This window comes from Nyctereutes procyonoides, unplaced genomic scaffold, assembly GCF_905146905.1.
Source record: "Nyctereutes procyonoides isolate TBG_1078 unplaced genomic scaffold, NYPRO_anot_genome, whole genome shotgun sequence".
In the NCBI taxonomy this organism is placed as follows: Eukaryota; Metazoa; Chordata; class Mammalia; order Carnivora; family Canidae; genus Nyctereutes; species Nyctereutes procyonoides.
This window is the reverse complement of record NW_026575051.1, coordinates 11,943,531-11,970,863: the sequence shown is the minus strand read 5'-3', so window position 1 is coordinate 11,970,863 and position 27,333 is coordinate 11,943,531. Positions and strand designations below refer to the sequence as shown.

Here is a 27,333-nt window from a genome sequence, read left to right as displayed (position 1 = left end):
CAAGCCCGTGAAGGGCAGTGAAGGGCAGTCCGTCTCACTCTACTCCCTGCCCCACATCCATAAATACTAGTACATGTTGAGGCCCTAGCTCCAACTCCTGAAATCTGCTAAGTGCCCTAGATCCAGCCCATGATGATGTGTATGGGGGGGGGGGGGCAGGTGGCACCCAATTCTAGCACTACATAGGAATGCAATGGGCCTGACAGGCCACTGTCCTTGACTGGAAGTTCAGCACGGAAGGACAGACCCTGGAGTGTGAGAGCAATGCCAGGTGCACTGGAGAACAAAGCAAGAAACAGCAGGATGCCAGGCCCACAGCCAGGAGAAGATAAAAGGTGAGCTGCAAGACAGCAGAGCAGTCCCACTGGGAAGACCTAGCCACCAGGTGCGGCCTCCACTGGCCATGTCTCCTTCACCCAGAGATTCCCACATTGCATTGGAGTGTTTCAGCCCAAGGGGACTCCCAACCCCATGTCAAGAAGAGGAAGTCCCCGGGGAAAAGCAGCTGGATAACTCAGAATGGGATATGGGCCATGATAAGCAAGCAAGCAGCCTTTGGGGTCTCTTGGCCTCTGGCTGCTGAGCTGGCTCCAGGGCACCTCCAAGAAAATGGTCTTTTGGGAGGTCTACAAATTGACAGAGAAGAATCCCAGACTCCCCAAGCTTCAAGGAACTGGGGCTTGAAGAGAGCTCAGGATGTGGTCATGTGCACTACCAGAACAGCTGTGCGCTGGGAGCCAAGGCTGAGGCCCAGGTGAAAACCTCTGGCTAACCCAGTCTGGTCCGGGGCCCTTCAGGCACTGCTGAAGGAGACACCCCAAAAGCAGTGAGAAGGGAAAGTGCTCTCCTCAAGGCCCCCACCCCACTGAGCCCCGCCTCCCGCCTCCCACTTCCTGCTCAGCATAGCATTCATTCCTCACTCACTCAAACTCAGTGAGGAGAGCCTCAGCCAGCTCTGCTGGGGTAGAGGGAGAGGGGGGTGAGAGCTTCCTAATTGCCATGTTGCAATCCGCCAGTCAGCGCAGGCCGCCTGTTGCCGCCTGCCTTGTATGAAATACCTTCCCCTGATTACAGCCCATGGGGCACGATTAGCTGCCTCCAGAGAACAAAGTCTACTTTCATTAGAAATGGGACTCAGCACGCACAGCAAACCTGCACCTTGAACCCACTGAACAGCTGAGCAGAGGATGGTCAGAGGCAGATATAAGGAAAAATGTGTGCTAGACATTGACTGGGCAGTCGCCTTTAATCAGAGGACCAAAAATTTGCCCAGCCTCCCTCTTTAACCAGGAGATTGGATTCACACCTGCTCTCTTCTGTGGCTAAAGCCCGGATGTGACCAGGGCCTTCCACCATGGTCAGGGGTTACCGTTGCTAGAGATGGAGCAGGGTGGTAAGGAGAAACCTTCAGAATCCTGATTTTCTCCAAACCATATCCTTCCTCCCACTCTCTGCAACACCCGAAGGTAGGTAACAGCAAGAAGATTCAAGCCCAAGAGCCAGGGCGCCCTCTCACTTCCTTCTGCCATCTTTTCTGTTGGTCTGTCCAAGGGCAAAGTCAAAGGTGCAGGAGAGGAAGGGAAGTCCGAGCACCCAGCTCTCCCCCTATTGAAGGAGACAGGAGTGTGGCTCTTTGACTTTTCAAACTTCAGCCTACCCCAAGGAAGGTCTCCTTCAGCTGCCCCAGTTCTGCACTACTACCTCACTCCACCCTCCCCAGTTCACTTGCCTTGCCCTGGGAAGACCAAATGCTTCCCCTGCTCCCCACATCACTCACACTCTGTAAGAAATGATGGCCCCAATAGTGTAGGTGAGTTCAGACCATTTCTGAACCTACTGACAGGCCTTTCTACTCACAGCTATCACTGACTCAAGCAAGTGAGGGACCGTCAGGGATGGGCCACACATCGCCACGAAAATTATTAAGGCTCTCCTTCATAATTCACCTGAAGAAAGTCAAACAGAATCACTCAATTAGCAATCACTACTGCTTCGAGAACAAAAGTTAACCAGCCCTTTTCCAGAACACTCCAGCTGTGTTTTATGCTGCCTTAATGCACCCCTGCCCCCCGCCGCCCCGTGGAACTCAGCAAGACACAAGTAACAAAAACAAACACAGGTCCTTCCTAAAGCCTCAATGCTAAAACATGAATGTCTGATCACACAGGGACCAGTGCCTCCTCTGAGCTCATCCTCAGCTCTAAGCCCTAGATAAAGAGTCTCTGAATTCTACGGGTCTGGAAGAAGCAAGGCTTCGTGGGGGCAGGGCACCCTCCTGCCATACAAATCTGGCTGCTTCTCAAGCTTCTGAAATTCAGGGTCTGCATACAATTGAGGCCAAAGAAACACAAACTACCACCCTGCAAAGGCCAGTCCTTTAGCCAGGTAATCCAGTGGAGGCCCCAGAGATTGTCCACAAGGACCTCCATCCCCCATTAATACAGCCCCTCTCCACCTTGAGTCCTTCAGCACATCGAGCCCATCCCACCCAAGCTGGCTGGGTTCAGCCCTGCCCACATCGCCCCCCACCCAATGCCCCTCCTGCTTTGCTACCAGTCCCCAGTTTCCGGCATGCAGCTGTTCCTGAGGGACATGAGCAAAGCCCTTAGCAATCCTGGGCGCGTGGCAGGCAGGCAGCCAGCAGAGCATGGGGTGGGGCCTGAGCAGGCTCTGCTCTGGGCCGATGAGTAGGCTGGAAGATGCCAGTCTGTGCCCAGACCAGCCCTGCTGCCCCTCCAACAGCCATGCCTACTACCCCTCTGGGCAAGTACAACCTCACCCTCTTGGGACAAGCTGCCTGCGGCCCTGACCTGGCCCTCTGCCTGCTCTAAGCGGAATCCACTGACGGGTTTTTAAAAAACAAAGTGGCTAGGAATTATTCTGCCCCAGAGTAATCCTGAGGACTCCCAAGCTAGTGCTGGGGACCTCTGAGAGCTCATCTGGCTCCCACCTGAGCAAATATCCGAAGACTATGCAGCTGGCCTCTCACTCAAGCAAACACTGGACAGGAACAAAGGGGCTGAAGACAACAATTGATGATGATCCAAGCAACCTCCCCCTAAACAATGGGAGGGCCAGAAAGTCCCCAGGATCAACCAGCACTTGACAGCAGTCCCCATGCCCTCACCGACGGCAGGTCAATGTAGGGGGTGGCCCGGAGCCAGGCCTCCACTCCAGGCCCTTTTTGTTTTCCTGGTCAGGGCCCAGTAACCAGGGACTCCAGCTTGCTACTCCCGACTCAGGGTCCCTACACATCCATGCAGCCCCTACACCCTCTCACTTTTACACATTCCCACCCCAGACTAGCAGGAAGCTCCCTGTGTCTTCCTCCCGGTCCAAGAGAAACAAAGTCCACCCAGAGGGCTCTCAAGTCCCAAGTTCCCCCACCCAGCCTACCCTGTATGCACCGCCTCCAGAGGCTGGAGCCAGAAAGGTGGCTAAGGAGTTACCTGTGCAGAACACCAGCAAGCCCCGAGCAATTGGCCTTCCTGCTATCCCCAAAGTCCCCCTCTCCTATCCAACCCTGGAAGAAGATGGGAGTCTGGTGGGAGCTTCTCCATGGCAGGTTGTTCACCAGGCTCCCAATCTGAGACCAAGGCCTCTCCCAGGCCCACAGGGGAGTCCAAAGCTGGGTCCTCCCTGCTCTGACTGAGGCTGCCCTTCCAGGTCTTCTCGGCTAAAGTCCACCTGAAGCTCCACACGTGGAAGGCGGTGGGGGGCCAAACTCCACCCACTCCACTTACTAGAGCAACAGGTGCCATGAGCTACATCTCGGGTGAATACCTGATTCTGGACTATAGCTTTCAGCTTCACTCTCTGCCCAGGGAGCTTCTCACAGCCAGGCCACAGTTTTCCTCAAACCCCCTACCTTGAAGAGAACCTTGCAGTTGATCCTAAATTATTATCCTGGAGTGAGAATAGTGGGAACACCATTCAATCTTCCCCACGTGACAAAAGGAAGCAACTATCCAGTTGAGAAGAAAACTCCCCTCCCACTCTAGCTCCATCTGCCTCAGAGGTGTGAAACAGAGCATGGAAACTGCAAAATATTCTCACACTCTATAACGCTTAAAGAAGACTGAACAGAACCTCTATCCAACTGCTTTAAGGGATGAGGCAGCTGAGGGGTAGAGAATGAGATACTGACTGAGGGGAGTGTGGAGTTGGCAGAGGCCAGCAGCAGGCTGGCAGATGGGCAGGTGTCTGTGTAGGGGAAATCCCCTCCCCTTGCCTTAGAGGGGGCACATTCCCTCCTGCCCCCCCACCACCACCACCACCCCAGCAAGGAGATGGGAAGATGGACAGACAGCAGTAAGGACAAGAGCACAGAGGAGGCATGAGGTAAGCTAAGGGGAGGAGGCAGCCAGGCTGGGGGTGAGGGCATGTGTGACAGAGGCACTGCTGGTGGTACCGCAAGGGCAAGTTAGCTGGCCCACATCAGACTCACGGGGTTAGTGTCTTCTCCCCAACCAGCCAGCTCTCCTGGTTAGCACGGTTAGCGTTAGCGACAGACTCATGGCAGATGCCCTCCAGCCACTCCATATAAACAGACAGCTTGGTTGAGAGCAGCCCAACTCTGGAGCTGCAAAGAGAGAGCAGAAGGAATGCCAAACTGCAAGATGCCTGAGGGAACACACTGCGCTCTTCAGAAGGGGAAGCTCCTCCAGACTTATCACTAGACCCTCCGGGGCTTTCTCCCATCCAAAAATCATGCCAGGTGGAAGTGCAGCATACCCCCTGCCAACCAGTAAGGCCAGCTGGCAGACCCCAGGGAATAGGGCTCTCTGGTTGGTCAACCAAAAGAGAGGAGAGCTGTGGTGGAAGGAGGCACTGCTGCCAGGTGCAGTTCTCCTGTCTTGCCTTTTCCCTGGACACCGCTGCCAGGCTGCACCATAGCTCCAAAAGCTGGGTTGTCAGAACAAAGCCAGCCACAGCTGCAGCTGCCACCCATCCCATGTCTGTGCCAGCAAAGTCCACCCCACCACCTCCCACAGACTCCAAGGCAAGGGGCCGGGAGAGAACTGGCCCAGGGATCAGAGGCTGCAACAAGAACTGCATCGAAGGCACAATACAATGGGGCAGTGTATGACCTGGGCCAGCCAAGGGAAGGGGTGGCACACTGCCACCTTTCAGTTTCTGAAAGGCCAGGGGGATGGTGCTTCCCAGGGAGCTAGCCCCAGAGGAACCCAAAGAGCAAGGATAAAGGAAAGCCATGCTGCAGCCAGGCTCCTCAGACTCTGGCAGCGACTACTCCACTCAAAATGAGCAATGCCCAGAGAGGCTAGCGTTCCCATCACAGCAAGCCCAGGAAACAGCAGAAAAAAATCTTTCCTGTCACTTCCATAACCACTCTAGGGGAAATGACAACCTCTAGCTTAGAAATCTCAAGGCAAATGGAGCCACAGTAGTGAAGTCCAGAAACACCACAAGATGTGACCCCTAGAGCAGAAGAGCTACAGCAAATGTAGCAGCAAATACTGCTTGTGCTTATAGAGAAGGGCAGCATGTGGGCAAGGAAAAAAAAAAATTCCTCTTTTGTCTGGAAAGCTCTGTGGATGATGAGATGACTCAGGGCAGAGGGAAGAGAACAGAGACCACCCTGGCACCACATATGGGCCTGGCCATTCTTCCAAACCTAGGTTAATCATTCCCAATTGCCTACTCCTGGGGCTCCCCGTATTACTGACAACAGCCCCAGAGCTCAAAAGGCCAAGGCCTGACTAAGGAGGGGGATATAACCACCTAGAAGAGAGAACAACTCTTCTATAGGCTCTGACCTCTTCCCTAGATTGGTAAGAAGGCAAAGCCATTGACAGGCTACCTTCAGAATCCTCGCCCACAAATAAAACTGAAAAACACCAGCTAGGTCTGGTTTGCTTTCAAAACACGGCAGCAAGTAACCTAGGTAATCCAAGGTTTCAGAAATCAGGGACTGTCTCTGCATTGAAACAGAAGTTGAAGTTGAGAAATCAGGTACATTTACTCTCTTCCCAGCCATAGATAACAGGAGGGTGGAGGGAGAAACACACGAGGTGAAGCAATGATGCCCACACCGTGTTTATAACCATCCCAATTCCCAGTCAGGGCACTCCTGCCAGACAACTTCATCTCAGGATGAAGAACCATCCCTCAGAGATAACCAGCATGTCTGCCGTTATCTTCACTTCTAGTAAAGATTCTGCATCCTCCCCAAGAAGCCAGCCCCAGAGGAAGCCTCTAAGCTGGGAAAGAGGCTCCAATCGGGGCTACTTGACCTGACTTGTTAGGTGAACAGAGCAAGCTGAAGAACAGCATGAACCACTACTGAGTTGTGTTTATTTTACAAGAGCTACATAATAAGGAATGTCTAGAAGCACAGAAAAATGATTCGAAGGATACAGGGTAGTTCTCTGTCTCTGGGAAAGGGGCTTACACAGGAGCAGTGGGGGAAGAAAGGGAGGGTGTTTTTACTTTTTCTTTTGTGTATGTTTCTGTATGCCTGGTCTTTCATGCAAGGACATAGATCATGCTTATGATGAAAACAGAATTCCTGGACAAACAGGACAAAATCCTTCCATCTGCACTGTGCTTTACCATCCCGGAAGTCATTTCCCTTCCACTTGTATGTCCTTTGATCCTTGTGGCCTCATGAGTCCCACAGAATAGGTGGAGTTCTCCCATTCTGAAAGGACAGAGAAGACAAGTGACTTGCTCAAGAGCACAGAGAGAACCGGGATAGAACCCTGTTTCCGATCCCAGTGCAAAGCATGGAAGACGGCCTCCTCTAGCAAGCCAAAGGAAAGCCCTGACGATTCTGCCCTGATGTAAAGACCCTCAAAGGTTTCTGAGACTGAAGTCCCCATGGGCTTACCTGGGAATGCACAGAGGCCACTGTTCAGTACCCCAAATGATAAATTCAGCTATCCTACCATTAGCTGAGTGAAGCTAGCTGAATGAAGCACACAGCGAGGCTAGTGCAGTCTAGACTGACTTCCCAACAGGCAGGTCACTTCCCCCACAGTTCACTGGGAAAGCACAGAAGCTCTTCACAAATAGGGGGCCATGTCCTTTACAACTTCCAAACGTCACCTCACAAACGGCTGGCACTTATGAGATAGTAACCAACGAAGAAGAGGTCCCACTTTCACACTCATGGCCAGTCCAGGAGACTCAGCCCCTTTGAAGCCTAAGCATACACAACACAACCCAGTCCTGCTGGCTCACCCAATCTCCTCTCAAATCTGCTGAACATACAATGCCGCTCACCAGCCCTGCCAAGATGCCATCGGTGAAGATATGCCACATTGCAATGGCAATGTGCGCTCCCACACTGAGGGACAAGGGGTAGAACCCAGGGAGAACTCCATCACGTCACTTTCAGTCACCAGTCTCATCCTTTTGATTTGTCTAGGCATTAACTACTAGGGTTGTAGTAGTTCCTGGCTGTGAGCATGGAGTACACCTAGACAGAAATGAGCAATACAGCCAGAAAAGCAAGCAGGTTGTGGGGCACTGAAAGGAACTTAATGAGTAACAAAGAGGATGCTAGCATCCAGACTTTGTAGAAGATGGTGATTAGCAAGAAAATATACCGGTGTGTACTTCACTTCTGCTTTTAACCTCTTCTGCTGACTCAGGGATATGTTACAAGAACATAAGAAGGCTAAAAAGGGAGAGAGCTAAAGCCAAGCACCTGGAAGATCATTTAACCACATTAACTCAACTCTAGACAATAATGGTAATGCTATTGCTAATACTATCACCTTTTGTTTATGCAGGACCTTGCTTCCTAAGAGTTCAAAGGATTTTGCCAGATAGATCCTATCTGCTTTCATTTCAAGAAGGAAGGACCGGTTTGGGTCACACAGTAACCAGGATAGCTCAGCACCTGCCACGGAGAGCTCCTAAGAAGGTTTCAGAGATAAAAGATCTTGCCCTGAGTAGGGGAGGGACAGGTTAACAGCCATCTGCATTACAGTTTGGTACATGTTTTCAGAGCCTAGAGGAGAGGCACCTGGCTGGGGCAGGGGTTCAAGGACCAGACAAGGAGGCTGCCCTCTGAAAAACTCAAACATATCTTCCTCATCTGGACTGTAAACTCAAACTGGCATTTGAGCACCACTGGCATTATACAATTAAGTGGTCTAGACTTCTAGAAACACATTCCAAATACATTTCATTGGTGTTTTGGGGGAACTGGTGCTCTATCAACTACACTAAAAACAAAAAGGCAAAGAATGGACAGTGAACCCCCAGCTACCAGCCCTATTTCTGGGGAACATCTGAGTTAAGTCCATTCTGTGACACAAGATCTTTAAAGTCCTTAAGAAAACATGAATCCCTTTTTTCCTCCCCGGCTGCTTGAAGCTCGGCCGCCATCATGAATGACACAGTAACTATCCGGACCAGGAAGTTCATGACCAACCGACTGCTTCAGCGGAAACAGATGGTCATTGATGTTCTTCACCCCGGGAAAGCAACAGTACCTAAGACAGAAATTCGGGAAAAACTAGCCAAAATGTACAAGACCACACCAGATGTCATATTTGTATTTGGATTCAGAACCCATTTTGGTGGTGGCAAGACAACTGGCTTTGGCATGATTTATGATTCCTTGGATTATGCAAAGAAAAATGAACCCAAACATAGACTTCCAAGACATGGCCTGTATGAGAAGAAAAAGACTTCAAGAAAACAGCGCAAAGAACGTAAAAACAGAATGAAGAAAGTCAGGGGGACTGCAAAAGCCAACGTTGGTGCTGGCAAAAAGGAGTAAAGATTCAGCAGTGGCTTTATCTGTGGTGATTGTGCAGATTTTTTTCATGAGAGGATTAATAAACTAAGAACGTTAAAAAAAAAAAAAAAAGAAAACATGAATCCTCAAACACCCCCATCCAGTCATCCACAGCTTTAACTTCGTTACAAATCTACCACCTATACACCCCCACCTATATCCACCAAGGTCACCACCAATCTCATATAAAGGTGATCCATCAGACAAGTCATTACAACACAAAAGATGGGGAGAAACATCAACTCTTTGCATAGGCTACTCAGGTATGATGTCCCTGACCTCATCTTTTATGTTGCTTCATTATAAGAAGATTCTCCCAATTTTACTCCCACCTCAAAAAGGCTTCTGGCTACCTGGCAGAAACTAAAAGGCTTATTCCAGCTTGAATAAAACAAAGCCTTTTCTTATCCATTGTGTTTTCCAGAATAGCATTCATTTATTAAACAAACATTAACTGAGCATCCTTCACATAACTGTTACCATGCTACACGCCATGAACTCATTATCTCAAAACTCCTACAAAAAAGATATTGTCACCCTCATTTTATAAGGGACAAGACCAAAAGTCCTACTAGTTAAGTAATTTGTCCAAAGTCACACAGCTGGTAAGAGGCAGAACCAAGATTTCAGCCAGCTTGGCCTCGCTCCAAAATCATACTCTATCACACTGCTCACCTTACTGTGAACTCCCCACACCCCTAACCCTCATCTCATGATTAGGCAGCGTCCCTCTTCAGGAGAGGGTCAGTCAGCTCTGTGAAAGAGGCCAAGAAGTAAACAGAGAAATTGCCATATAATATGGTAAGTGCTGGAACTGAGGTTGCCCCCACAAAGTGCTAGGGGGCACCGAGAGGAGGAAAGGAAAGCAGGGAAGACTCCTTACTGGAGGTGACAGATTGAACTGGGTCCTAGGGGATAAGCAAAGTTTCAGAGACAGGTGAGCATCATGGAGAGGGAAATGCACAAGCAAAAAAAGAATAAAGTAAATAGATGGCCCTAAAGGTTCAGGAGTAGTGGGAAATTCAGGAGCAATGAAGCACAGAGCAGATGAAGTGGAGTGACAGTAACTCAGGCTAGAAGGTTGAGTTTGGGCCAGAGTATAAACAACCTTTCTGCATGCTGAGCTAGAGTGTAGACTCTCCTGAATAGGGGAGAAGCCAAGGCATTTTTTAAAAAGATTTTATTTATTTGAGAGGGAGGGGGAGAGAGAGAGAATAAGCAAGGGCACAAGAGCAGGGAGAAGGGGAGGGAGAAGCAGACTTCCTGCTGAGCAGGGAGCCAGAAACAGGGCTGGAGCTCAGGAGTCTGGGATCATGATCCAAGCCAAAGGCAGACGCTTAACTGACTGAACCACTCAGGCACCCCAAGCATGAAACTCTTGGTCTTGGGGTTGTGGCTCAAGCCCCACATTGGGTGTAGAGATTAGTTAAAAATAAAATCTTACAAAGAAATAAAGAAAGGACAAAGAGGGAGGTAAAGGGTGAAGGAGAGAGTGCATTCCAGACAGCACGGCTGGTATGTGTAAAGGCCCAGAAACCAGAGAATAAGTTCGCAGAGCTGTTAAGAGGTTGAATCCAGGTGAGAAACCACGGCCTAGTTTCCCAGAGGTCCTTGGCACTCAAAATATGGTGGTGAGGAAACGGTGAAGGGATTAGATACAAAGATCACACATAAATAAGGGGTGTTAAAAGAAGAAATGGAGGGATGCCTGGGTGGTTCAGTGGTTGAGCGTTTGCCTTTGGCTCAGAATATGATCCTGATGTTCCAGGATCGAGATCTGCATCAGGCTCCTTGTGGGGAGCCTGCTTCTCCCTCTGCCTATGTCTCTGCCTCTCTATCTCTCATGAATAAATAAATACAGAAATCTTTTTTAAAAAAGAGAGAAAGAGAGAAGAAATGGACTTCAAAAACAACAAAACCAGAACAGTAAAGGCAGAGAACCGCCTCCAAATCCATCAGCCTTCACCCTGCAGTTCAATCATTTGCTAAAAGGAGGCCAGAATCCAGGAAGTCTGAGGACTTCTACCAAAACACAAAGGTGTACTCTGTGGAGATTACACGTTCCGGCATGCTGACTGCAGCACAAATCGAAATAAAATACATTATCCTGAAATATATCGCTCCTCAGTTAATGGTGGAGGGGAACAGCCACTGACAGAGACTAACTCTCAAAATCTCATATATGCCACAATAAGTAGAAAAAGGTGATCCAAGAGCTAGGTCGGAATTCCCAGAAAAAGCCCTAAGTCCTGAGCTCCCTATTCCTCTGAATTCTGGTCAGAAATCAGGCAGACATCAGGCGCGTGCCTACTCAGTTGGCCAGGCAGAGAGTCATTTACTAAAGAAAAAGATGGGCCCTGAGGGCGTGTTAAATAGACAGGACGTGACTCAGAAGGAGGGGAAGAGTGATTCTTAAGTGCAGGGCAAAGGAAAGCCAGTCAATCAAACCAAGGGCACACCTCTGCCCCAAGGCTGCACACACAGGCCTCCAGCTTTGCTAAAGAGACAGCGCACTGCGTCAGGACCTTCCTCTACCACAGGAGCTTCAGCAGAAGCACATCAGTTTTCCACTTTCCTCTGAAGCTGAGGGGCCGGCACTGTTTAAAATGCCACCTATTGTTTTCTCTGTAGTAGTTTGCTACCTACTATTTTTAAAACTAAGATAGATAAATAAATAAATAAATAAATAAATAAATAAATAAATAAATAAATAAATAAAAAACTAAGATGACATCCAGATTAAATTGCCTATGAATTTAACACTATGGCTACTTCAACTGCTCCTGTCCGTAATCAAAGTCAGAGATGAGCCTTTTACTTATGTCTACACTGATACACACCCCCTTTTAAGGTATGCTAAGAGTGGACCCTCAGGTCAGCCTGCTCACCCAACCCAGGTCCAAGGTTTTCCAAAGGGCAGTTACCAAGCTGAATCATGAAGAAAGAGTCCAGATTTGGCTAACGTGGCAGAGGGCTCCCTCCCACAGTCCCTAAACCAGTTTTTCTCTCAGAAGGAGACAGCTGTGAAGATCTCAGCTCCTAAAACATGTTTAAAATAACTCAAAAAAGTTTACTATCTAACCATCATGACAAACAAGAGATGCAAATTGCCACTAGGCATATTTAATAAAGCGTTAACTTCATACCAAGTCAAAAAAAAAAAAAAAAAAAAGCTCAATTGCTGAAGCCAGATCGTCTGGTTTCAAATCCCAGCTCTGCCCTTTACGTTGAGCAAATTAACTTCTCTGCACCCTTATTTACTCATCTGTAAAATGAGGACAATAAAAGTATTTGCTTCACAGGGTCATTATAAAAATTAAATTAGTTAATACATTTAAAGCACTTACAACAGTGCCAGACACACAGAATGTGCTCAATAGGTACTATTATTGTTATAGCTCAACAGCAAAGATAATTCTAAAACTTCACAACTTCAAACGGGAAATCATGGGCATTTTAACATCACTTTAAGTAGTTTCATGAAGATGTTCTCACTATATGCCTCATCTCTCTAACATCACGACAGCAGCTCAAACCAGTACAGGGTCTCCATAGAGAGACACCAGGTTCAATCGTGAAGCAGAAGTTTGTGCTGAGACCTGATCAACAACAAATACGTATGGAGTGTCAGTCACTGCTCTAAATACATTAATATATTAACTTATTTAACCCTCACAACAACTTTATGAGATGAGTACTCTTACCATCTCCATTTGATGAGAAAGCTGAGGCACAGAGAACTCTACAATTTCCAAAGGTCACAAAGCTACAAAGGGCAAAGCCAGGATTTGAACTAGGAATTCTGGCTCCAGAGTCAGTATCTTAACTTCTCTGTGTGCTCCCCACACTGTCCTTGCTGATCACAACTCTAAGGAGTATCCACAAATTATCAGAAAGAGAAAGCTCGGGCAGCCTGGATGGTTCAGCAGTTTAGTGCCGCCTTTGGCCCAGGGCGTGATCCTGAAGACCTGGGATCGAGTCCCACGTCTGGCTCCCCGCATGGAGCCTGCTTCTCCCTCTGCCTCTCTCTGTGTCTCTCTTGAATAAATAAATAAAATCTTTAAAAAAAAAAAAAAAGGGAAGGAAGAAAGAGAAAGCTCCCAAACTTTTATTAGAGTCACAGCTAAATAACATCGGTTCTTCAGATACCTGAAGGTATTGAAGCTGGCCTAGTAATGGTGATTTGGGTTGGTTGTCTACAGCAAGCCTTTTGTAGGGGGATAGACAGGGAGCAGGAGATGGTTAGTGAGGAGTCTTGGATCAAACTAGACCTCCCAATCTAATCATGGAGCAGATGTCAGTCATGAAATGAGCTTCTGTAAAAAGCCTGCCCCCAACTCTGGCTTGGGATGCTATAGGAACTCTGGAAAGGCATTAAAGGAAGTGAGGACCATATTCACTGTACTTTGTGGCTCCAGACCCCTTCCCTTTTCTCTAACCTCAAATCCACTATCTCTTAAGACATGCTTAGTCTGGCTAGTGAAACTGATTTTCTTTAAATGTGGTTTGATGGGGGGAATACATGGGAAAAGAAGAAAGCTATCAGAAAAGTTCTACAATTCTTTCCTTCCATCACCACACTGATCCAGACTGTAAAACAGTTCTCACATATCAGGGATCTCAAGTACAACAGTGATACAATAAATAATCCCAGAGCTTTACACCAGACAACTCGACCCCTTACTGATAAACTGACCTGGGTTTCTTCTCCCTAACCTCAACCTGCTTTTCCTCCTCCACTGACCCCACCTACCCACCAAATCCACAAACCCAAAGGAATACATGAGCTTTTCTTACCCAAAGAAAGATCAAAAGAAGTAGACCTGCTGCAAGAGTAAATTCAGGAGTTGGTGACAGAACACAATGAGACTTTTTCCTCATGACTCCCCCTCCGATCTGTCACCCACCAATCTCTACTTCAGGTAGGATGCCAAACTTAAGATATGATGGGGAGATCAGAAAAGATACAGTGAGCATGTAGGAAACTGCTTGTGACAGGGATGTGTTAAAGTACTTTCAGCCTGATCTCTAGGTCCTTGACCATGTTCACTTGCACAGGTGAAGGCATACAAGGTTCAATGCTACACCCAATTCTTAAAACTCAGTGTACAATCTAAACAGAACACTAACAGACCACAGGCAAAGGGCAACCTCCATAGAAAAGAGCCCTTTTCATGGGCTCTTGACTACTTGACTCTCGGTATCACTCTGAGCCCATGCATACTGCTTGCCGGGAGCATGCCAGCCTGTCACTGGAGCCACCTTACCCGCTCTGGGGTTGAGAGCTCGGGCAAATCGCTACCTCTTCTTCTTTCCAAGCAGGCACTGTGATTTCTTCCAGTCCCCGGGGCCCCTGAGTCTTCAGCTGAAATTGGGGCAGATGCTATAGGAACTCTGGAAAGGCTGATGTAAGTCTGGAGAACTGGCTTTATAGTTCCCTCCATACCAAGCCTGTCCAGCATTCTCCAGGTCTCTTCCCCACTCTCCTCCTCTACGGGAAAAACCTCTTTCCTACCGGCCCAGTACACTCGGGCCTCGGCCACAAGCTCCAGGTTTCTTTACATTCGGCTTAGAAATTCCCCTCCAATTTGTGACTGCTTCTCCCGGGTCTGCGCACCTACTTCTGCTTGCCCCGCCCCGGACCCCTCCCCAAGGCCGCCGCTGGATCCTAGGCCCCCTCCCCTCCGCTCTGCTCCATCTCCCTCTTTTTTTCTCTCCGCCTCCAAATTCCAACATCCCATTTCCTCTTCTTAACCCCGGAGCTAGTCCCTCCTCCCCGCCCCTACTCTGCGTTAGTGTCCCCACGATCCCCCCCAACTCTAGTCTCCCGGCCCGACTACTCCAATCCCACAACAAACTTTCTGCCGCTGCCCGCTGCCTTCACGCCGCCATCTTGCCGCGGGGCAGGCCGGGTAGTGGCCAGGGCCGCGGGAATCCCCACGCACCGGGCGCCGCGCGTCATCGGGGGCGTGGCTAGGGGGCGTGGTTTCGGGTTGGGGAATTAGGGCACTGGGTGATGAGGAAAGATGGGGATGTCCTAAGAAGCAGGGTTTGGAGGCCTGGCGGTTGGAGAAGGAAGGAGGTGGCAGGGGCAGGGCAATAGAGGGAAGGCTGAGAAAAGATTCTGGTACTAAAACAAAACAAAACAAAAAAAAAACCCAACCATATACACACAAAAATATAGTGGAATAGTGCTAGCACTTGTTCCCCATCATCCAAAGGATAAAAACAATTTTTCGGTTTGCACGGGTAAGTCCGAATGACTCACCCTCTTCCACCTTCACCAGACTAATTTTCCACCTCTCTTGGAGATTTCAGGTTCCTAATTGTCCTGTATATTCAGGCCATCAACCCTCAAAATGTCCAAGCCCTCTCCTCCCCTTTTATAATAAATTCTCTGCCTCCTTCAGCCCTCAGCTCAAATTGTCACCTCCTCCGGAAAGTCTTCCCCAGGACCCAAGACTGGACTTGGTGCTCCTTTTGCTGGGCATCTCTAGCCCAGTCTTGCACATAACTTCATTGCTGGGCATCTCTAGTATCACTTGCACATAACTTCATTGTAGCTAATCTATGCTATATATATTTTTAAAGATTTATTTATTTATTCATGAGAGACACAGAGAGAGAGAGAGAGAGAGAGGGAGAGACACGGGCAGAGGGAGAAGGAGAAGCAGGCCCCATGCAGGGAGCCGGAAGCGGGACTCGATCTCAGGTCTCCAGGATCACCCCCGGGCTGAAGGTGGCGCTAAACCTCTAAGACACTGGGGCTGCCCTGCTATAATTATTTAAATGGTTCATCCCTCATTAAGCTGCTGCTCCTTCAGGGCAAAAACTGTGTCTGATTACATGTTCATATTCCCTAGGAGGTGCCTGGCACACAATAAATGCTTAATGAATAAATAGCCTGGCACCCTCCAATGCACTAAGCATACTCAGGGCTTTTAGGGTTGCTTTTCCCTGTGCCTGGAATGTTCCTCCACGTATTCACTTCCATTAGAGTCTCTGCTCAATGTCACAGCCTTAGAGAAGCCTTCCCTGGCCTCTCTAAAACAGCATCCCCAGTAACTCACTCTTACCCTGCTTTAATGTTTCCTTTTACAGCACTCATCACTATCTGATAGTTGCTTATTGACCATTTCCCACCTATAGTGGAAACTCCAGAGATCTAGGACTTTTTCTCATTCATCACTGTAACCCCAGTGTCTAAAACAATGGAAGGCATAGTCGGTGCTTAATAAACATTTATTCAACGAATAAATGGCACGGAGATGAGTGATAGAATTTTGAATATAGTGGTGGGGGGGAGAGGTTGAAAACACTACAAAATAGGGGAATGCATAGGTGGAAGTTACAGGTCCCCAAGGTCACAGTTGACCCTATTAGGAATGGTAGCAAAGACGGAAGTCACGCTCAAAAAGGAAGGAGTAGCCTTTCCAACTAGGGCCCGGCAGAATGGCTCCCGCAAAGAAGGGTGGCGAGAAGAAGGGCAGTTCTGCCATCAACGAGGTAGTGACCAGAGAATACACCATCAACTTTCACAAACGTATCCATGGAGTGGGTTTCAAGAAGCGTGCCCCTCGGGCGCTCAAAGAGATCCAGAAATTTGCCATGAAGGAGATGGTAACTCCAGATGTGCGCATTGACACCAGGCTCAAAAAAGCTGTCTGGGCCAAAGGAATAAGGAGTGTTCCATACCATATCCGTGTGTGGTTGTCCAGAAAACGTAACGAGGATGAAGATTCATCAAACAAGCTCTACATGCTGGTTACCTACGTACCTGTCACCACTTCCAAAAATATACAGACTGTTAATGTGGATGAGAACTAATCGCTGATTGTCAAATAAAGGTATAAAACTGAAAAAAAAAAAAAAGGAAGGAGTAGAATAAGAGCCAGGTGGAACTCTGAGGTGGGTACTTAGGAAGCAGAGCCCTCCTGGGAAAGCCACAATTCAGGCAGAGGGGATTGGAACAGGGGGCTGGAGGCCAAAGTTTACTCAGATCTAAAAGACAACATCCACCCCTAGCCCAAGCCTCTCTTTTAGCCAGATGGTTCCAGAGAAGCCTTAGCATCTGTTCCTCTGTAAATTATCCAATGCTCCCTCCTGCTTGTCCTCTCTGGTGACAGCTGGAACAATTGTCCAGGAATTCCATCTGCTCGACTGTCCTTCTCCCCTCCACAGCTCATCAACATTTCAGAATGGAGAGGTATCCCATTTCCCTGGGCCTAGGGATGGGAGCAGGGTCTGTCCCTTGGTGGAGCTGGCCTCAAGCCTTCACTTCTCCACCAGAACACACAAATTAAACCTTTACAGAGAGTCTCAGGGTCAGTCATTTTTATTTGCCATCTCGTCCATGTGTTTCAATCCCATACAACTTTTTTTTAATTGTTGATGTAATAAAATTACATTAAATGAATGAATCATATTGGTTCTTGCAGAGCTTAAAATAAGGCCTCCCAATTATTATACATCTCCACATGATTCCTTTTAAGTTGCCCATAGAGTACTTTCAAAATGTGACATTCATTAGGCTGTAAGAGCACAAGCTCAGGGATGCCTGGGTGGCTCAGCGGTTGAGTTTCTGCCTTTGGCTCAGGGTGTGATCCCTGAGTCCTGGGATCAAGTCCTACATGGGGCCTCCTGCATGGAGCCTGCTTCTCCCTCTGCCTATGTCTCTGCCTCTCTCTGTGTGTCTTTCATGAATAAATAAAATGTTATTTTTAAAAAATAGAGCACAAGCTCAGATTTCTTTGAAATATGACTTTACCATTTACTAAAAGAAATTTGTGTGAAGAAAGAAATGTGGAAGATGGCTTTCTTTTCTAAATAGGTACAATCTTCAGATCTACTCCCTACATTTCCAGAAATTGTTTTGGGATCCACAGCAGGAGGGAGGCCTGTGAACTTTCAGGTAGAAAAACTTATGGTATATAAATTTGAAAAGTGATCTGAGTTTATATTTTTTAAACAGAAAAACTATCAGTAAGCATAAACATACCTTTTTTTTTATTTTTATTTTTTTTTTAATTTTCATTTATTTATGATAGTCACAGAGAGAGTGAGAGAGAGGCAGAGACACAGGCAGAGGGAGAAGCAGGCTCCATGCACCGGGAGCCCGACGTGGGATTCGATCCCGGGTCTCCAGGATCGTGCCCTGGGCCAAAGGCAGGCACCAAACCGCTGCACCACCCAGGGATCCCTTTTTTTTTTTTTTTTTTAAATTTTATTTATTTATTTATTCATGAGAGACAGAGAGAGAGAGAGGCAGAGACATAGGCAGAAGGAGAAGCAGGCTCCATGCAGGGAGCCCAACATGGGACTCGATCCCGGGTCTCCAGAATCAGGCCCTGGGCTGAAGGCAGGTGCTAAACCACTGAGCCACCCAGGCTGCCCCACCTTTTTTTTTAAAGAGAAAATTGTTTTTTAATTTACAGAGAGAGAGTGGGGAAGGGTAGAAGGAGAGGGAAAGAGACAGCATGTTAAGCAGGCTCCATGCTCAAGTGAAGCACAATGCAGGGCTTGATCTCACGACCCTGAGATCATGACCAGAGTCGAAATCAAGAGTTGGAAGCTTAACCCAACTGAGCCACCCAGGTGCCCCAAAATAAGCATACCATGTTTTAAACATACCATAAACATACATAAACATGAAAAGAAAGGGAGCCACAGTCCTCCAGAGTTTTATGCTCTTAGGATATGTGAGATTAAGTTCTTTTTACTATGAAGAGGCTGGTTTACCTCCTCACTCCTCGCTCTGTGGATGTAAAAATACACATAGGTAAGCCTATATATTTATTAGGCCACAATTTCATCATTGTTCATGATCACTAAGAGACCTCTGAGGACGGGACGAAAATTAAAGACTCCTTCTCTTGGGGTACCTGGGTGGCTCAGTCGATTGAGCATCTAACTCTTGATTTTGGCTCAGGTTGTGATCTCGGGGTCCTGTATCAGGCTCTGTGCTCATCCAAGAGTCTGCTTCTCTCCCTCACCCTCTGTCCCTCCCAGTGCATGCTTGCTCTCTCTCTCTCTCTCTCTCAAATAAAGAAATAAATCATTTAAATAAATAAATACCCCTTCTAGGCTTTCAGAGTTTTACAAAGTAGATGCAATTTGCAGAAGTCAGGTTCACTACATCTTGATGATGGTTTTCATATGGTTGTACCTTGATGTCCATGGGGCTGTGGGGCTGCAGGGCACACCTATACAAGCATGCTCAATTATTTCCCAGTACACAATCCATCTCAATCCAAGACAGTTCTTTCTTCCTATTTCATTTATGTAGACCCAGTCACCCAGCTGGCATGGATGTGTTAGTGTGGAGTCCAGGATTGGCCTGACAGACTGTATAGACAGAAGAGAGACTTAGACTAGAGGTGCCATCTTGGATGAAGACAGCAATCTGAGCTCCAGGTTTTGGAGGAAACAACTGGGGAAAGACTGGAAACTGTCCTGTGCTTAGCCCCAGAGTATTTTGAACTGTTCATTATGATAGCTAGAAGGGCCATTAGCCATATGCAGCCTCTTTGGTTGCAATTAACATTATGTACTAATAGTTTGAGGCCATGAGGCTGCCTATATTCTTATTTATGACCCTGGTTCATCATGCTGAACCCTATTACATGGTTCTTTGGAGAATGATTTCAAAACTTCAAGAGGTGATAACTTAGTCTGCTTCCTAGATTTAAGTTATACACATTTCCTAATTCCTCTATTAATAGAAACCCACAGCTGCCACCCGCATGGATAAACATTTATTCTGTAAATGTCTTTTTCCTAACTCAGGATGTTGAATTTGATGGGGCCTAAGAAATATCATTTTGAAGATATGGAAACTTGGTGGAATCTTGCATTCCTTAATATTCTTTTTTTTTTGCATTCTTTAATATTCTTTTTTTTAAATTTTTATTTATTTATGATAGTCACACACACAGAGAGAGAGAGAGGCAGAGACATAGGCAGAGGGAGAAGCAGGCTCCATGCACCGGGAGCCCAACATGGGACTTGATCCCGGGCCTCCAGGATCGCGCCCTGGGCCAAAGGCAGGCGCTAAACCGCTGCGCCACCCAGGGATCCCACATTCTTTAATATTCTTCAAGCCATTTCACTCTTGGAAAATACTTAATAAAGGCAGGAATTCAAATAAACATTTCTACACCCATATGTGCAATAATACTATTCCTGGCAGCATTATTACAACAGCCAAAATGTGAAAGCAATCCAAGTGTCCATCAATGGATAAATGTATCAACAAAATGTGGTATATGCATACATGGAATCTTTTACAGCCATAAAAAAGAAGGAAATTCTGACACATGCTACCACATAAATTAATCTTAAGGACATTATGCTAAGTGCAATAAGCCAATCAAAAAAAGAGCAAGTACTGTATGATTCCTCTTATATGAGATAGTACTTAGAATGGTCAAATTCTTAGAGACCGAAAGTAGAATGGGTAGTTGCCAAGTGGTGGGGCAAGGGGGGGAATAGAGAGTTAGTGAGTATAGAGTTTCGGTTTGGAAAAATGGAAAAGTTCTGGAGCTGGGTAGTAGTGACAGTTGCCCAAAAACGTGAATGTCAATGTCAATGCCACTGAATTGTACACTTATTTTCGTATATTTATTTGTTTATTAGAGAGAGAGAGAGAGAGAGAGCAGGAGCAAGGGGAGGAGCAGAGGTAGAGGGAGAAGCAGACTCTGCTTTGAGCATGGAGCCTGACATGGAGCTTGATCCCAGGACCCTGAGATCATGACCTGAGCAGAAATCAAGAGTCAAATACTCAACCAATTGAGCTACCCAGGCACCCCTGAGCTGTACACTTAAAAATTATTCAAACGGTGGGGTATCTGGGTGGCTCAGTCTTGTTGTCTAGCTTCTGGTGGTGTCTCATGTCTCCCAACTCTAAGGCGAGGACTCCCTGGGGCAGACTTTGGGTCTCTCTTCAGACTTGGGTATCCTGAGGTAAAAGCCTGTGCCTCCCCTCTCAGACTTCAATTCTGAGTCCTGAGGAAGCTCAGAAAGTACAGAAGAAAGAGCTTATCTCTGTCTTCTGGAGGATACTGGGACCTGTTTGTAAGGCCCTGCTTCACTCTGAGCCAGTATGGGCTGGATAGTTCTGCAGGCCCTGGTCTCTTTGTTAAATCTGTGCCTGGAACTTGGTCTTGAATGTATGTGCTGTCCCATAGACTAAGCTACTGCTTACACATCAAAGGTTCAGAGAAGAGGCCCAGGTTCTAGAAGCCTCAAATAAATCTCCTTTAGCAACTGCTGGAAGAGCTGGAGCATGACCTGCCTGGGCTATGGATGCCTCTATCACCCCATTGTGGGCACTGGGTGGTTCCAGGGTAGCAGGGACTTTACAAGCATGAGAACATGTGGGACTGTTATGCTTGACACTCATAGTTCCAGATATGGGTGAACCTCTTGCCTTTCCAGGCCTGTGCACATGTGTCTGCACACTCTCATGGATCCAAATAGACATTTTCCCTTTCATGATGTTTTGGACTCAAGCTACATGACTACATACTCGGTTCACCAGTAGGCAAAGCATCCCCTCCCTGCCACTTCTCAACTAACCCCAAGGCACACAGTCAGTGCCTACCTTGCCAAGCTTCTTCCTTTTTCATAAGCATGTATCTCCAGATGCCCCAAGCATGGCATCCAGGAGCCTGGGATATAATACTCCAGCCCCTGAGGCACACAACAGGCCCTGCCAAAACTTGCACACACGTATGCGCGCGCGCGCACACACACACACACACACACACACAGTCACATACAGCCAAAAGGTGGGGCACAATGGCTGGTTTGGATTTCAGCCCTTGAGCAATTGGTTCCAACTCCTTCTATGAGGTAGGAGTGAGGGTGGAGGACAGGAAATGGAAATGGCCAGTGGAGAGGACATTGGTTTCAGGACCCAAAAGCCCTGCTCTGGCAGAAAGTCTCAGTGGAGCATGGCCTACTTGGATATGCTTGACTTCCTCTCTGTACCAACTCACCTCCCAGTTGCAGCCTCCAGTTGGGCTGGCCAGACTGGCTTGGAGAGATGCAGGATGACAAAGCTAGCATAGGGGATTAGCCCCTAGCTGGTGAGGACTAGGGCCAGGCCTGCATGTTCCTGGGTCTCCATGAAGTCCAGGGCCCTTGAGTGTGTATGGTCCCCCTTAATTTGGAGTGAATGGCAGTTGAATGGGTGTGCCTGCCCTACTAGACTATAAGCTGCTTGAAGTCAAGGGCCTAGTTCTTTTTTTCATTCATAGTAATTCATCACTCTTTCAACTAATGCTTATTAAGCTTCTGGGGTCTCCTTCTAACCTCTGACCACAATGCTTATGATCATGCTAGGCTCTGACAAGGATGATGAGAGATATATGTTAGTGGGTTAATGAATGAGTGCCTCTCCTTGCTCCCCAGCTTCTTGTCTCTGCACTCTTATTTTGTTTTTGTTTTTTAAGATTTTCTTTATTTATTCATAAGAGACACAGAAAGAGAGAGAGAAGCAGAGACATAGGCAGAGGGAGAAGCAGGCTCCATGCAGGGAGCCCGATGTGGGACTTGATCCCGGGTCTCCAGGATCAGGCCCTGGGCTGAAGGCGGCACTAAACCGCTGAGCCACCCGGGCTGCCCTGCACTCTCATTTTGTACTGGTAATACACAAAACTCATTGTTTGGAAAGGAGGCTAGGGAGAGAGGAGGGTAACTTAAGAACCCACCCCTCAGGTGAGCAGCTGAAAGGCCAAGAAAGATGAATCCAGATGTCTGGGGGCCCTGGAGGAGGGATTTATTGGCAGATACTCAGGAAAGAAATGCTAGGAAAGTGGGGAACCCCACGAGCTTAGGAGAATGGGTGCTCTAGAGCACTAGTTACTGTTCAGGTCTGGATCAAAGCCAGAAATGAACCTCGTATGTCTATCAGCGCTGCCCACAAAACAGAGTCCACTATTGAAGTAGGCTTGGGAGGACTCTAAAGTCACCAGGCTTCCTGCCCAATCCACTACCAAAGTCCTCCCTAAATTGTACTTTGAAGCAAAAATTAAAGCTAAGAGTTGGCTACCATCAGCCAGGGAACTCACACCACCATACAGCCCATACCAGTCACTTCTCCCAAGGGTAGGACAGTGGTTAAGAGCAGGGTCTCTGAAGCAGACTGCCTGGGTTCATATCTTGGCTCCATCACTTAACTAGCTGCATGAACATAGGCAAATGACTGAAGCTCTCTGTGCTTCAGTTTTCCTATCTATAAAATGGATTGAGCATAGTACCTACCTCATAGTGTTGTTGGGAGACTCAAATGTGTTCATGCATGTAGAGTGCTTAAAACACTGCCTGGTGCACAGGATACCCATCTATTTACTAGCAAGGACCTTGGGGCTCAGAAAAGCTAGCTGTCTCCCAAAGGTTCCCCAGCCATGGATGATAAAGCTAGGATTTGAAACAGCTTGTGGTACTCTTGCCTTGACATTGCACAGCCTGGAGAGCAGTAGGAGTGATCCTGGGCCCCTCTGAGCCAGGGAGTGAGTTGACAAGGATGGGATGAGAACATGTATGCTCAAGGCACCTTGTACAATGGATACAGGGGAGAAGTAGGGGTGGGGCTGGACCTGAGAGACCACATAGGAAATGCTTGTCATGAGTCTGGTTAGTGAGGAAGGTGTTGACAAGGCCTGAGGGAGTGGGATAGAATGAACCCAGGACCACAGGAGAAGGAGGACCCAACAATATTTGGCAAATGGTCAGAACAGGGGAATGGGAAAGAAAGGAGTCAAGGATGGCTTTAAAGTTTCAAGCTTCCATTGCCCAAAGAATAGCAAGAGCTCTACCAGAAACAGGTCCTGGGGGTTCTTGGAAATCCAAGCAGTGAGACAAGCCCTCTTTTCCTGGGTGATTGTTAAATGGTGGAAGGAGTGTGTGTTAGAAACAGTTTTGCAGGGACTAAATGCTGCTTTTTATGCGAAGGGGTTTGCACCCCTAGTGGTGGATGGATTCTCAAAGATACTGGATCAAGGGCACCCGGGTCGCACAGTTGATTAAGTTTCTGACTCTAGATTTCCATTCAGGTCATGTTCTCAGGGTCTTGGGATCTGGGCTCTGGCTCTGAGCTCAGCGTAGGGTCTGCTTGTCCCTCTCCCACTGCTCCTCCTCCCATTCTCTTTCAGTTTTTCAGATAACTAAATAAAATCTTTATAAAAAAAAAAAAGGTACTGGTGGGGGGCAATCCGGGTGGCTCAGTGGTTTAGCACCTCAGCCCAGGGCGTGATCCTGGAGACCCAGGATCGAGTCCCACATCAGCCTCCCTGCATGGAGCCTGTTTCTCCCTCAGCCTGTGTCTCTGCCTCTCTGTGTGTCTCTATTTATGAATAAATAAATAAAATCTTTAAGAAAAAAAAAGGTACTGGTGGATCAGAGGAGTGTCTGTCCGGCTCAGATGGAGAAGCATACAACTCTTAATCTCAAGGTCGTGAGTTTGAACCCCACTTTGGATGTAGAGATCACTTAAATAAATAAAGCTTAAAAGAAAAAAAGATACTGGATCAGAAACAGTTGCTAAGAGACAAGCCGAGCACAGTTCAGAATAGCTCAGTTCAACTTCCCATCATTGATCTTGTTGCCAACTGCCTCCCTACTCCAGGGTAGGAAACTGACTTTACCAGGGAACCCCAAAGCCTCAGCAACCCCAGGCCCCACTCTCCTGCCTCCAGTTCACATACCTGCATTTTCACACACACCATCTCATTCCATCCTTAGAGCCTCCTGGTTGGACAGTAAGGCTAGGATTATTCTCTCCATTTTACAGATGAGGAATCTGAGGCCCAAAAATATTATGAGACTTTCTCAGAGATCACACAGCCAATGTCAACAGTGACCAGATTCTAAATCCTGTTAATTTTACTCCAATACACCACGTCTCTACTTCAAGGTATCTCAAGCAGACTGGGGCCAGAGGCGCCCACCTCTTTTTCCCCAGAAGGTCCAGGGACATCCCTTGGCATCCAAGGGCATTAGCTTTCTTCCTGGGAGTGATGGAAATGGTGGTATAATGACCTGGTGTTAAGGAGGCAGTAAAAATGGACAGTTGGGGATGTAGCAACATTATGGATAAGCACTAAACATCAGAGCTAGAACCAGTCTTAGAGACCACAGAGTTAAATCTTACTGTGTACAAAGGAAACAGGCCCAGAAAGGGACTTGTGCACTGAATACTTCTGACATCTTGTCTTCCCTTTGTTCCAGTTATTTATCATTGCAAATAAACAAATTACCTCAAAACTTAATGTCTTAAGATAACAATAAATTTTTCTTGATTTTTAAAAATTTAAATTCAGTTGATTAACATATGATGTATTATTGATTTCAGAGGTAAAATTCAGTGATTCATCAGTTGCATATAACACCCAGTGCTCATTACATCATGTGCCCTCCTTAATGCCCATCACCCACTTAACCCATCCCCCCACTTTCCTCCCCTCCAGCAACCCTCAGTTTGTTTCCTATGATTAAGAGTCTCTTATGGTTTGGGACAACAAAAATTTTTTATCTCCTAGATTCCCATGGGTCAAGGATTTAGGAAGGGCTGAGCTGGGCAGTTCTTTTTTTTTTTTTTTTTAAGATTTATTTACTTAGTTAAAGAGAGAGAGCAGGTGCACATGCATGAGCACAGAAAGGGACAGAGGAAGAGAGAGAGAATCTCATGCAGGTTCCAGGCTGAGTGTGGAACTGGATGCGAGGTTCAAACTCATGACCCTGAGATCATAACCTGAGTTGAAACCAAGAGTCAGACATTTAACCCCCTGAGCCACCCAGGCACCCCTCAATTGGTCAGTTCTGACTTTGCCTTTCATGAATACAACTGCAGTTAGTCAGTGGCTGGAGCTGAAACAGTAGGAGCTAGAGCACTCACCAGCTGCCTGGGCCTGTCTCTTTCTCCACATAGTCTCAGGTCTTCTCGTGTGGTCTCTCCACTGGGGCTAGTTTGGGCTTCCTCATGGGGACCTGAGGCCAATCACACAGATCATATGGCAGCTCGGGTCTCCAGAGGCAAGTGTCTCAAGAGAATCATATCAAACCTGGATCATCTGTTGTGACCCAACCTTAGAAGTCACAGAGCATCCTTTCCACCACAGTTACAAGCCTGAAGTCAAGAGAAGGGAACACAGAACCTACCTCTCAACGGGAGGAGTGTCAAAGTCACATTAGAAGAAGAGCATGTGGGGTGGGAGATCTGTGGCAGCTATCTTTGGAAAATTCAATCTCCCACCCCCATGCACAATAGCCTAGATCAAGAGCCACAGCAGGGAAGCAAGCAAGCCTGGATCTGAACCCTGGCTTCATCATTTGCTGGCTCTGTGGCCTCAGGGAAGTCACCTAAGCCCTTGTTCTCTTCTCTTCCCTCATCTATAAAACCGAAATGACAGTAATGTTTGTCTTGCAGGTCTATGGTGAGGATGCAAAGGAAGGCCTGGCCTAGAGAAAGTTTGTTTTTTCTTCTTCCAGGTTATGGGAAAGCAGAGAGTACACAATCAATCTAAATCCTTCCTCCTGCCATGAAACAGACTCAAATCTCAATAAAGACAGAAACTAAGACAAATAAGAGTATAAATTCAGTGCCAAACAGTACAAGATGTGGCATGATAAATCAAGAGCTGTGTATAGCAGTAAACAAAACAAAGCCGGGGGCCCTAGCTGGCTTAGTCAAAAAAAACATGCAGCTCTTGATCTCAGGGTAGTGAGTTTGAGCCCCACGCTGACTGTAGAGATTACATAAATAAATAAATAAATAAATAAATAAATAAATAAATAAATAAATAAATAAAAACTTTTAAAACAAGCAAACAAATAAATATTCAAAAGAATCTTAAAACAAAGAAATAAACAAAGCCCTTGCCTTCATAGAATGAAGGGAACCTATCAATATATAAATATATGCTAATAGATATGTATGTCAGATGAAGGAAAGTGCTGTAAAGAAAAATAAAGTAGGATAAGGGAAATATGCCAGGGTGGGGGTGGGATTATTACATAGGGTGATCAGGAGGGCCTCTTTACTATAATGAAACTTGAGCAGAGAACTGAATGAAATAAGGGAGTGGGCTATGAAAAGATCTGGGTAAGAGCATTCTAGCCAAAGGAAACAGCTAGTGCAAAGGTCCTGAGGCAGGGGACATGCTTTATGTGTTCAGTAATCAACACAGAGGCCAGTTTGGCTGGAGTAGAACGGGGAAAGTATAGAGGATAAAGCCAGATGGGATCCACTGGAAGGTTTTGAGCAGAGATGTGACATAATTTAACTTCCATCTTTAAGTGCTTGCTTTGGCAGCACATATACTAAAATTCCATCTTTAAACTTTTTATTTTCGAATAATTTTAGATTCACAATAAAGCTGCAAAGATAATAAAGACAGTTCCCATATGTCATCCACCCAGATTCCTCTAGTGTTAACATTAGACATCACTGTGGCACATTTGTCAAACTGAAGAAGCTAACAGTGGTGCCTTAGTGTAAACTAAACTCCAGACTTTATTCCGACTTCACCTGTTTTTTTTCACTAATGATCTTCTTCTGT

At 47.0% G+C, this 27,333-nt stretch overlaps 3 protein-coding genes across 10 annotated transcripts in view; 2 read left to right on the top strand and 1 right to left on the bottom strand.

Moving 5' to 3' along the window:
* Positions 1-27,333, bottom strand: part of TJAP1 (tight junction associated protein 1) — a 37,212-nt gene extending 9,879 nt beyond the window's left edge. For 3 of the 8 annotated variants that reach the window (XM_055330527.1, XM_055330520.1, XM_055330526.1), the window contains exons 1-2: positions 14,632-14,691; positions 14,041-14,138 (exon numbers count right to left, since the gene is read on the bottom strand). The gene's annotated coding sequence lies outside the window, so the exon portion shown is untranslated. Of the gene's footprint in view, positions 1-1,857; positions 1,947-3,449; positions 3,765-4,447; positions 4,583-14,040; positions 14,139-14,631; positions 14,692-27,302 lie in introns of those variants that run through there. The other 5 variants (XM_055330521.1, XM_055330523.1, XM_055330525.1 and 2 more) reach the window with 5 other exon arrangements.
* LOC129512931 (40S ribosomal protein S24-like) lies at positions 8,324-8,835 on the top strand. The gene has a single exon (XM_055330528.1). The coding sequence runs from the start codon at positions 8,360-8,362 to the stop codon at positions 8,753-8,755; it is 396 nt and encodes a 131-aa protein (XP_055186503.1). The 5' UTR covers positions 8,324-8,359; the 3' UTR covers positions 8,756-8,835.
* LOC129512932 (60S ribosomal protein L31-like) lies at positions 16,225-16,600 on the top strand. Its single transcript, XM_055330529.1, has one exon. It carries the CDS (start codon positions 16,226-16,228, stop codon positions 16,598-16,600), a length of 375 nt encoding a protein of 124 aa, XP_055186504.1. The 5' UTR covers position 16,225.